Source organism: Diabrotica virgifera, chromosome 3 (genome assembly GCF_917563875.1).
Source record: "Diabrotica virgifera virgifera chromosome 3, PGI_DIABVI_V3a".
Taxonomy (NCBI): domain Eukaryota; kingdom Metazoa; phylum Arthropoda; class Insecta; order Coleoptera; family Chrysomelidae; genus Diabrotica; species Diabrotica virgifera.
Window position 1 is genome coordinate 216982522 of NC_065445.1, and position 12530 is coordinate 216995051.

Below are 12530 nucleotides of genomic sequence, written 5' to 3' on the forward strand. Positions count from 1 at the left end.
ATAAAACCGAGGTATACGTTATGAACTAAATAAAGATTCCGAACTTGATATTGAATTAATCATTTTTATAAATTTGGTTATGAAATTAGTTTTTTATTTATTTTTCTGTCAAATTGATCATTATTTCTCGAATTGCACATGCGCAAGTACAGTTAGTGCTGCCAACAGAAGAAAAAAAGTGGTTAGCTAACCGAGATTTTCTTAACTTGATTTAAACCACTGAAAAACGCTAGGAGGGTTAAAATATTGGTTAAAATTTAAACTAGGTTAGCTAAAAAATTTTTTAACCTGTCACTGAAAAACTGGGCCTAAGTTTACAATCTAATAGAACATAAAGTATTATTAAAAATATTACTTCACATCCCACCAGATTGAAAACAATGGGAACACTCTCTGGTTACACCTCCCAGGCTTCTAAAATTTGCAAGCCATAACGGATGCTGAGATTAAAGAAGATACAGGAATTTTACAATTTATAATTCACGCCCCATCTGCTCAGCGCGGTAAAGTTCCAACGAGAATGGTTCCCTTCGTACTCCAATCAGAGTAAACATGTAAATCAACAATGAATAACCATTTTCAATTTTGTCGCAACACGAAACTACAACTACATCATATTCTAGTTCAATCAGAGACTGCAGCAAGCACTTCTACCGGTTTCGAAACTTATTAGTCTCTCATCAGGAGGCACATATGCTGCTCTCTCTGACCCAACCAGGACAAACCCCGGCGTGCAGTTACGGATTGCAACGAACGAAATGGCAGGGATGCCCTAGCGGCAACTTCTAGCAAATAAGTTCTCAATCTATGTAATAGCACATTAAAAATATTACTCCACATCCCGCCAGATTGAAAACAATGGGAACATTCTCTGGTTACACCTCCGAGGCTTCTAAAATTTGCAAGACATAACGGATGCTGAGACTAAATAAGATGAGGGAATTTTACAATTTATAATTCACGTCTCATCTGCTCAGCGCGGGAAAGTTCCAACGAGAATGGTTCCCTTCGTACTCCAATCAGAGTAGATATGTAAATCAAAAATGAATAACCATTTTCAATATCGTTGCAACACGAAACCACAGCCGCATCATATTCTAGTTCAATCAGAGAGCCCATCCCTGCCATTTCGTTCGTTGTAATCCGTAACTGCACGCCGGGGTTTGTCCTAGTTGGGTCAGAGAGAGCAGCATATGTGCCTCCTGATGAGAGACTAATAGGTTTCGAAACCGGTAGAGGTGCTTGCTGCACTCTCTGATTGAACTGGAATATTGATGCGGCTGTAGTTTCGTGTTGCAACGAAATTGAAAATGGTTATTCATATTTGATATAATAATTGTATTTGGAATATCGCTAATCTCTAATGGTTGATCACTTATGTTAAGTATCATCATCGTCAACAGATATTCCATCCATCGTAGGATGTAAGCCTCCCATAGGTGGGTCCGTTCATATCTGTTTGCTGTTTTTTGCATCCATTCGTGGCCAGCCATTCGCTTGATGTGGAGGTCTGTCTCTACTTATTCTGCTTGTCCTTGGTCGCCATTTGAGAATTCGTATTGACCAACTTTTCATTCTTCCTATGTGTCCTGCCCAGTTCCATTTTAACATGGCAATTTTCTGGATCATATCTGTTACTTTTGATCGTCTTCTTATCTCTTCATTGGACTTGCAATCACTGAGCTGAATGTTGAGCATTCTCCGCTCCATAGCCCTCTGAGTCACTTGAAGTTTGTGGACTACGCTGTTGTTAAAAGCACAAGTTTCAGTTTCGTATGTCAGGACTGGTAACACGTACTGATCGAACGTCTTTGTCTAAGTATTTGGTAAGTTTGATTTAAATACTGTTTGTAATCGACCAAATACTGCCAATGCTAAGGAATATCTTCTATTTAAATCAGCGTTTAGGTTAAGCTTTGACAGTTCTATTTTTTGTCCTAAGTCATCATTCTCTTTGCCTTATCCCTATGCGGGGCCGGCTTTCCTAATTGCATTTCTCCATACAATTCTATCTTGGGTCATATCAATATTAATTCCCTTTACCAACATGTTCTGCCTAATCGTCTCCCCCCACGTCTTCTTTGGTCTTCCTCTCCTACTCCTTCCAGGAATCTGCACTTCAGCAATTCTTCGTATTGGGTGATTAGCGTCTCGACGTTGAACTAGACCAAACCATCTTAACCTATGCTGTCTCATTTTGGCATGAATTGGTGCCACACCTAAACTTCCCCTAATATACTAATTTTTAATTTTATCCTTTTTTGTTACTCCACTCATCTATCTAAGCATTTTCTTTTCCGCCATATGCATTCGTTGTTCCTCTTTCTTTTTCACTGCCCAACATTCAGTTCCGTACATCATAGCCGGTCTTATGGCTGTTTTATACAATTTTCCCTTCCACTTCATTGGAATCTTCCTGTCACACAGCACACCACTCGCTTCCTTCCACTTCATCCTATGATTGCTTTAGAAACAATATTATTCCAGTGATATTTTTAAAGAATCAGGCTATAACATGTCCAAAAAATCACTTAAATCGGCTAACAGGTTTAGGAAATATGAGACATCAAAAATGACCAAATTTTTAAGTGGGCCGATTTCTATGCACGTAAGTTTATATCATTTTACTATTTATTTCAAACTTACGGGTAAAGTTAGATTAACGGGTAAACCTAGAATCCCGGTCAAGTGCGAAGTACCCGCGAGGTATCGGTAAATCCGATAATAAGTCCGAAATATAAATAGGTAATTTAAATAATTCAAATTTCGGGTTTTACTCGGGTAAAACACATTCTACCTGCTACCACTTGGTTAAATGCTTAATTGGGTATACTAATAATGACAAGGTCGTATACTACTAATGACAACTGTTTGAAAAATATTCTAAATTTAAGAAAATACACATTTTACAACATTAAGGAAAGTAAAATTATATCTAATACTGTAGAAATAAACAGTATTATCTATTTGTTAAAACAAGACAAGCTGCTGTGGCATCTGGAGTTACAAATATTTCAGCAGTTTTACATTTGCATTTATTTTACCAATACCTCGCGGGTACTTCGCACTTTACCCGAGTAATCCTAGGTTTACCTGTTAACCTTTTTTTTTTTTTTTTTTTTTTTTTTTTGGGAGGTGAGAATCTTCTAAAGACTTCTGGGAAGGTGTCCCAGGTGTGTTGGATTCAACTCTCTACGCCTAACCGTAGCAAGCCGCCTACCAACTAAACTCACCTCCTCTTTCTCCAACCGGCGGGCCAGGAACCGACCTTAGCGGGCATAGCTCTGACCCACCAGCTTTGCTCGTCACCCCATCTAGCACTCTCTGCGTGCGCTCTGTGACTGTCATGACAACCCGGTTTCGCCACCCCATCCACGCATGCAGCCAGCCAGGGTCCGTAAGGCAACCGACCTATCTGCATGATAATGGGTGAGGAGGCGCGACCACGCTATCATCCCATCCACCGTAAACTGGCAAAGAATTACTAAACAGCCAGTGAGAACAACTAAACTTTCATTCCCCACCCCCTGTAGGAGTGGCCCATTCATCTATACACTCACAACATAAGATATAAACACATGAAAAACAAAACATCTAACATTTACTAACACTAGGATTAAAAATCCTTTTATTTTAAAGGACACTGCCCCGGCAGAAGTGGGAGTTGTATATTGACTGCCCACCCCGGTCGGTGCAAAACGACACATGTTCAAAAGAAATACAAACAGATTATCTTTGTTGGAGTCTCCTCTCTCTTTCTTCCTTATGCTTCATCGTTTCAGTGACAAATCCAATGATCAAGTCAAACATTTTTTCATTCATAATGGCTTTATGCATTAATTCTTGGGGCTCACCCAGAGGGGACCCCATCCTCAGCTGCAGCGAGGTTCGCCCTGCATGATATGCAGGGCATACGAATATCACGTGGTACGCGTCATCTACCACTCCACACTCGGTACACAGATCGTCCTCAGTCTTTCTTATACGATATGTATATGCCCGAAAGGATCCATGGCCCGTCAAAAATTGTGTGAAATAATAGTTAACGCGCCTGTGTCTGCATTCATACCACCTCACTACATCAGGGATAAGGGTCCTCGTCCAGGCGGCTTTGCCTGTTTCTCTTGACCACTGATCCTGCCAACTTTCCAGGCTTCTTCTTCTTTCTTCTGGTCCTGAACTTATAGCTCCGTTACCCCTTCGATGCATTCGTACCCTCTCCTCTGTCAGAATGTGCACCGGCACAGCTCCGGCCACTACCTGTAGAGCAACGGTTGATACGGTTCTGTACGCGCTGCACACTCTGATCAGGGGTTTTCTTTGTGCTCTGAGAAGCATGTCTCTGTATTTGGCTTTATTTACAACTTCGTGCCATACTGGAGCCCCGTATAATATTATTGACATAATGGATTGTAGCATTACTGCCCGTTTGTGTGATCCAGGGCCTCCTATATTCGGCATTAATTTTTGTAGGACTGAGGTCCTTGCCTCCGCTTTCCGACATGCTTCATGTATATGTGGGCCGAATGACCTTCTGTCGTCGAAGATTATTCCCAAATACTTAACTGTTTTCTGGGGTTTTAGTTCGGAGCCTCTGAACCGAAAATTAATGTCTTTTCGATCCCGCCGTCCCCTCAAGATAATTATCTCAGTCTTTTCTACTGCCAATTTTAAATCGTTGTTCTCTATCCATTTCGCGGTTTTTTCTATTGCTGTGTTTACTTTATGTATGATGCCCCGATTCGTGTCGTCCTCGATTAGTAGGGCTAGGTCGTCTGCGTATGCTATTGCCCTTACTCCTAGTGTTCTATTTACCTCTAGTACCCCATTGTATAATATGTTCCATAATGTGGGTCCCAGGACTGACCCTTGGGGTACTCCAGCAGTCATATTCATCTTATTTTTCTTCGTTATGCATACGCTTCTTTCCGATAGGTAGTCCTTTATTATATTGGACATGTAATCCGGGGCCCCCAGCTCGACAATCCTGTCGATGATGAGGCCCCAGTTCGCCGAGTTGAAGGCATTTTTAATGTCCAATAGAACAAGTACCACCCACCTCTTTCTACTTATTTGTGCCGCGTCTCTAATCCAGATCGCTGCGTCTACTGCTGATCGACCTTTTCGAAATCCGAATTGTTGACTGGATAGAGCTCTCTCACTTGCCAATACCCCTTCCAGCCTCTTCTTCACAAGAATTTCATAAAACTTGCCAAGACAGTCTAGAAGGCATATCGGCCTGTAGGAGGATGCCGAGTCGGGGGGTTTCCCAGGCTTGAGTAGCAATACCAGATTTGCTTCCTTTAATTCCCTGGGAAACTCTTGATTCCGCAGTAGATTGTTAAATACTCTTCTGATCAAACCTGGTTTCTCTGTTGCTATTATCTTCAGTGCCTCGGGTGGCAGACCATCGGGGCCGGGAGCTTTACCCGATTTGATTTCCTGACCAGCGGCTTTTATTTCTTCCTCCGTAAACTCCTCCACTACCGTGGGGAAAATCTTCAAGAAAGCTTGCTCCTCCTTGGCAGGAAAGAGAAGTTCCGCAGATTCACGCCGCTGGTCTTCGTCTAGTCTGTATGGGGCGATCATTTTGAGAGACTTCATTGTTATTTTGTATGCGTCTCCCCATATGTCATTTTCTAGCGCGTCTATCAGATTCTGCCACCTTTCCTTTTTCTCTTTCTTTATTTTGTTGTTTAGATTCCTCTTCGCTGTTTTATATATCTCATTGAGCTCGGGGTTGCCCTGGCTTCTTGTGTAATTCCTCCGAGCTCGGAGGCACACTTTCCGTAGTTCTCTTATCTCATCCGTCCACCAATAGGGGGTTCTTTCGTTATTTTTTGTCTTTTCTGTGGCCAACTCAACGGCATTAGCGAGTGTCTTCCTAAGTTGGCCGAGATCTGTAATTGCATCTTCGTCGATTTTTTTAATCTCCGACAGGTACCTGTTTTTGTTTAATATTTTCTCTCTTCGACCTATCGGTTTTCTTAGAACCCTCCCTTTAACCATCACCTCGTACGTTATGTAACAGTGGTAGGTGAATAACTGTTCGTCGAGGACATCCCAATTTTTTATGCGTCTGGATAGCCTTTCGGTTGCAATGGTTACATCAATATGTGATTTGCTAGCCCCTCTTACGAATGTGGGTTTGTTGTTGTTGAGTACATGGAGGCTAGCCTGGGCTATCCATTCATTCCAGAACTCTCCCTTCTCATCATTCATGGGAGAGCCCCATGACCTAGATTTTGCGTTGATGTCCCCGACAATCATTATTTGCTTCTCTCTTGTAGCGATGCTCATTATTTCATCTACTTTTTGTTTGTAGTCTCTGATGGGTATGTTTGGAGATATGTAGCATGCCAGGAGACAAAAATCCTTCATCTTAATGAGAATATAATTTCCGCCCCTGACTATGCCACGCACGCCAAGATCTTTATTTCTGAAGAGCACCGCCACGTTTTTGTTTGTATCCTGCACCCAGCCACCGTCCGACGTTATTTTTTTGTTAGGTTCCGGGACGATGAGTAAGTCTATTTTTAGCGTGCAGGCTTTCGCGTGGACGAGATCGTGTGCCCGTTTTGCGCGGCCCACGTTCACCTGCATTATCCTTATACCAGGTTGATCCTTGAGGTTCATTTTTGGTTCAGTTCCCTAGAGAGTTGACCCGTATCCGTTTGTATATATTGAACACAATAAATATAAATAAAATAAAGGTGTAAATATAAAATGAATAAATAGGTAAATAAATAAATAAAAGATTAAAATGGTATACTGGACAATACACAACACACTAAGTTTTTTAAAATTATATGTGAAATTAAATTTTATATAAATAAAATTTATATAAATAAAATGTGTATAGATAAAATTTTCAAATAAATTAAATAAATAAATAAAAATATGTATGATTAAAATCGATAAATTTACCCTATAAAAGGTGATTTCCTGTTTCACTGGTGGGCTGTATACGGACCCACCTCCGTTCATCAGGAAACCACTTCTCACCCTTTCGCTTTTGTTTCTTTTAATGTTTTATGGGTTCCCTTTCCCCTCCCCTGCCGTACACCCACGCCCTATAGGCTGGGCATGTCATGCGGTCCATTCTATGACCCTCTTCCTTACAAGTTAAGCAGTACGCAGTGCTGCTACACTGCACCGCTGTATGCCCGTTTTTAAAGCAGTTGTAGCAGCATGCTACCCTGCTCTCCCCTGTGCACTCATAGGTGCTGTGACCATAATGGAGGCACTTATAACACCTTACTGGCGTATGGCGTTCCATTATGGGGCATATAACCCAACCTATTACTATCGTTCTATACCTCCGTAGCTCTTCTGCTTTTGAGGGGCGTACGGCTATGGTCGCCACCTGTTCCCCATGCCTATTTATACGTAGCGTTTTGACATCTATTTCGTCCTCGGGGATACCGGTATATGTTGTTATCGCGCTTATTAGCTGTTCTTCTGTAAACCCAGGGTCTATTGCCGTGATGGAAAAATAATTTTCTTTCTTCCGAACAGCCATGCTCATTCCCGTTATTTTACTGTCCATCTCCTTCTTCAGTTTCTCCGCTGCTCCCTTCCCCTTTAGTTTTACGAGGATGTCTCCCCCTTCTGTTTTTTTTAGCCTATTTACTTTTAAGCCAATCTTCCCTATATCAATTTTCTGATTCATCTCTTTTAATACATCAGTGTATGATTTCCCCCCCGTTTTGATTAGGAGCGCTTCTTCCTGCTCATGCCTCTCCCCTTTATCCATCTCCTTCCCTCTGATAACTATTTCCCATACTATATTTTCTTTTCTCCCCACAAATTCGAGAGCTTTTCGCACATCTTCCTTATTTATCTCGTTGTTAACGATGACTCTAACGGTTTCCGGGGGCTTCTCCCTTTTTTTTATTATATTTATGGCCTTTACAGCCATTTCATACATTCCCTGTTCACCCACTTTGGTTACATATGTGTACCACTGCCTCCTTTGGTTGGCCATAGAGCTTTTCTTTACATTTTCTATGTACTCTATGTCGCCCACTTTGCATTCCTCAATGATTTCTGCTACTTCTTCCCTGAGCGTTCTTATGACGCCCTCTACCCCTCCGTCTTTTATTTCGTTTTTAGTTATTATTATGCATTCTTTTTTTTCAATTGTCTCTTGCAGTCCCCCATGTTCCCACTTCGTTTTTTCAAACACCTTGTCCTCCCATTTCTTCTCGTGGATTTGACTAAAGGTGTCTATGTCTCCTCCCTTGTTTACAATTCCTATTATTTTTTCTGTTTCTTTTCTTTGTCTCTCTTGCTCGATCTTAATTTTACATTGTTCGCATCTTATATTTTTCTCCTCCCCTTGTGTTGTTTGATTTGGGCTAATTTTTCTGTTTTGCATAGAGTTAATTTCCCCTATGAGTTTTTTCATTCTTATTCTTTCGTCCTCTATTGGGCCTTCTGTATTAAGTATATCGAGTATTTGTTTCATTTTCCGTTGGACCTTTTCCCTGTCGGTTTCTTCTGGATATTTTTTGCTTTCTTCAAGTTTTTCTTTTTTGAATTTTTCATTTATCTCAAGGCTGTCCCCTTTTCTTTTTTTCATTTGCTGCATTTCTCTTCTGTCCTCTTCGTCGAACAAGAAGGCTGTTAAAACACTCTCCTCTATATCTTCCCAAGTTCCTCCCCTTTCTTCTTCCGTTTTTTCATCGTGACTTTCTGTGAAGGCTTTCGCTTCCAGGATTTTCACCGAGGGATCTTCCTCTTCTTTCTCTTCCTCCTCTTTTTCTTCTTCTTCTCTTGTATTAATTTCTTCCCCTACAAGTGTCGAGTGCTTTATGGCACCCGACCTGTTTAGTTTAGGCTGTTGATCGTGCCGTTGTAGCAATTCCCTTTCAAACTTTCTCAGCTCATCTTCATCTATTGTGCCGTCTTGCGACTGTTCTTCCCTATTCTCAATTTTACTAATTAATGCGTCGTCATTGTCCTTTTGCCTTTGGTCGTCGTTATTTTTTCCTTTAGGTTTTTTTGAGTTGGTTTTATTCATATGAATTCCCACGAGTCGGGACGTGCTACGCGTCCGACGTGGCAGTGCGCCCTTACCACGTTAAGGCTAGGTTCTTCGGGAGGTCGCCAGGTATCCCGAAGGGATCGTTTGTGATGCTCTAACCCTCGCATCTCTCATATCTTTGGCACGATGCCTTCCACCGTGATAGTGGGGATTATTTTATTGAGGTTTGCTCCTCTAGGCTTTTTATCACGGTTGCCTCCGGACGCAGTAGCAGCCTGTATTCACAGGCTACCTGGAATTTCCGCGTAACTGCTGCCTCCACTGTTACGCGGGATTGGGAGTGGATGTGTGTTGGGAAAGGTACTTTGGCGGGGTAAGACATGGCGGCTACTCGTTATGGGTATGTCGAAAAAGATTTCGAATAGAGATTTGTGATCGGAGTTCGACGGCAGAGCCCCCGCATGGTGCGTGGGGCTCCACCATCGACCCCCGGCCACAACGCTGGAGTGGGCGAGATTAACTTTAGGAATTAGAGTAGTCGCAGGGAAGTTGGAGGGTGAAATACGACTGCTGAAGGCGAAGGCGTCGCAACTGCTCGCCTCAGTTGCGCCGCCTTTTAGCGTCCAGCGGCGGTGTCCGGCGACCACCCGGTGCACAGTCGCTGGACGCTGGAACTGTTCTTGGTTTCATCGGTCGTGCTCCCCTCACAATTTTTTTAGGGACCACGACCGGTTACTCGGCCCTCCCACCGTCGTCGAGGTAGAATTACAGTCCCAGGGAGGGTTACCTGTTAACCTAACTTTACCCGTAACGTATATAGCAAATTACTTTACAATTAATTCCACACATGAGATATGCGACACTTGAACACTATGAGACTGATTTTGAATACCTAGTTGCTTATTCTTTTACATTAAGAATCGACGACAAATTTTTGTATTGGTATTATTGATATAATTTACTGATTGTTTTTGTTATGTTACTTTGTTGTCATACTGAAGCTGTACATTCTGAAATTAATTCTTTAACAATATTTTTTAGGAGTCAAGAAGAAATGGAAATAGTTCTAGAGAAATGTGGGAAAAAATCAACAGATTTGGAATCCAGTGGGTAAACAACCAATACCAAGTTGTTAGAAAGCGACATATCAGAGTATTTGTTCCACCATTTGAGGCTTCACCACAGATGTGCTGTTAAACCACCATTAGACGGCACATTAAAAGCTTCTTCTTCAAGTGCCGTCTCCTAATCGGATGTTGGATATCATCATCACTATCTTTACTCTCTCCACCGCTGCTCTAAAGAGTTCTATAGAACTGCATCTAAACATTAAAAGCAAAGAACCCAATTAGTAAAAACAGAAAATTAAAACTATGAAACCAAAACGCATTCTTCAATACAAAATCAGATATACCTGGAAGTGATGTGTTTTATGGAACACTTGATGAAGTTAGCCGTGTTGTCACGATAATAGTGGACAGTAATGGAGTAGCAATGACAGAAGAAGCGTTACAAAGGTTAGAAAACAGAGAGGAGGAAACCCACTGTTCCCTTACCTTCTGTAACACAAGCTGAATTGATTGGAATCTAACAGATCTACTTCATCATCTGTTACAGAATCACACCTCATTGTTCCAACAGTCATGCTAGAATGTTTGTCTCCTATGTCCTGCGATGACTCTGATCGAGGATATGAATCATTAGATTATCCGATTAATTTACCTGAAGATAATTGAGACCAAAGCATATCAAAGCTATTTCCATCTTTATTCTAGGTTTAAATCTCTAAAATCGTGTATATTTTAATTTAAATTAAGTTACTAAATTTATTTTTTACTAAAAGAGTGGTTTTTATACATATTTGTATTAGTACGTTTTTTAAAGGTAAAATATTGCAAAACCTCTAAATTTTAAAGAACCGATTGGATTGACATGAAATTTGGCATACACATAGCTAACAAGTCAAAGAAAAAAAGTGATATTGTGACTTTCACCCCCTTTTGGGGGTGAAAAGTATATGTTCGAAATAAGTCCGGAAATAGATAAAATAACTAATTATAAGCAACTTTTGTTCTATAAAGTTCTTTCACCAAATTAATACTTTTCGAGTTATTTGCGAGTGAATATCTTAATTTTTCTACAAAATAACCACGTTTTCAGACGATTTTTCGCAAATAACTCAAAAGTCAGTATTTGGTCGAAAAAAAAAATTCTTATCAAAAATATAGCACGTAAAAACGTGAAAAACATGGTGTATATTAGGTCACTATACCTAATAGAAGCAGAGTTATAGCTAATGAAAAATAGGTTCATATTCGTCAAATTCCAAATCGAATATTTTAACGTGCCATAACCAAAAACGAAGCACTTATTTGGGGAAAACTCATTTTAACTCTTTTAAAGTGTTTAAAAAATGCTTATTTTTGTTTTTTTTTTAATTTTTAGCCTCAAAAGTAAACAAGTTAGGCTCTAAATAAAGTTGGTTCCTTTTCTTTTGGTAAGAAATCGGGAAAGTCACCCCCTTAATTATTATATCAAATGAACTTAATTGTTACCACTTCATAAGTGTTTTACTCGCGTATGTATAGATCATATCATGATCTGTAAGTTTCATCGGTTCAAAGTGCTTATTTTTGAAAGAGCTGTAGTTAAAAGGGCTTGAACGACTCACTTATCACGAGTGTATGCAAATTTCGAAACACTGAATCTTAACCAATTTTTGTCTTACAGAAAAACAAAACAATACAAAATATTCAGAAAAGTAAAGCCGACTTTTTTTGTTGATTAAAATTTTTGGTATCTCTAACAATTTTTAGGTAATTTTGAAAAAAAGCATTTTTTTCAAAATTTTATTTAAAACCAAATTTTTTCAAAAATAAGCACTTTGATTCGATGAAACTTACAGATCATGTAAACACAACATAAATAAAGTAACTTGTGAAGCGGTAACGAATAATTTCATTTAAGTTGCTAATTGGGGGTGATCTTCCTAATTTTTTTTTGCCAAAACAAAAGGGACCAACTTTATTTTGAGCGTAACTTGCTTAAATTTACTGCTAGAAACTTTTTATAAAAACAGATATAAAGCTTTTTTAAAACACTTTAAAAAAGTTGAAATGTTTTTCCCCAAGAATGCTTCATTATTTGGATATTTCACATTGAATTATTCTATTTGGAATTTTTCGAATATGATTCTCTTTTTCATTAGCTATAACTCTGCTTTTACTAGATATAGAGACCTAACATATACACAGTTTTTTTCACTTTTTTATAGGCTATAGTTTTGCTAAGAATTTTTTTTTCGACAAAATGCTTACGTTTTGAGTTATTTGCGAAAACCGTCTAAAAACGTGGTTATTTTGTTCAAAAATGAACATATTTACTTGAAAATAACTCGAAAAGTATTGATTTGGTGAAAAAACTCTATAGAACAAAACTTGCTTAAAATTAGTCAGTTTATCTATTTGGGGACTTATTTTGGACATATATTTTTTCACCCCCGAGATGGGGTGAGAATCAACCCCAGGGCAAAAACACACAT

The 12530-nt window shown here is 39.7% G+C and overlaps 2 protein-coding genes across 2 annotated transcripts in view; one reads left to right on the top strand and one right to left on the bottom strand.

The window, feature by feature from the left end:
• Positions 1 to 11419, top strand: part of LOC114338158 (endoplasmic reticulum resident protein 44-like) — a 46808-nt gene extending 35389 nt beyond the window's left edge. Inside the window, exon 4 of the mRNA XM_050647259.1 lies at positions 10031 to 11419. The gene's annotated coding sequence lies outside the window, so the exon portion shown is untranslated. The remainder of the gene's footprint in view (positions 1 to 10030) is intronic.
• On the bottom strand, positions 7025 to 9025 carry LOC126882688 (neurofilament medium polypeptide-like). Its single transcript, XM_050647665.1, has one exon. The coding sequence runs from the start codon at positions 9023 to 9025 to the stop codon at positions 7025 to 7027; it is 2001 nt and encodes a 666-aa protein (XP_050503622.1).
• Positions 11420 to 12530: the final 1111 nt, after the last annotated feature.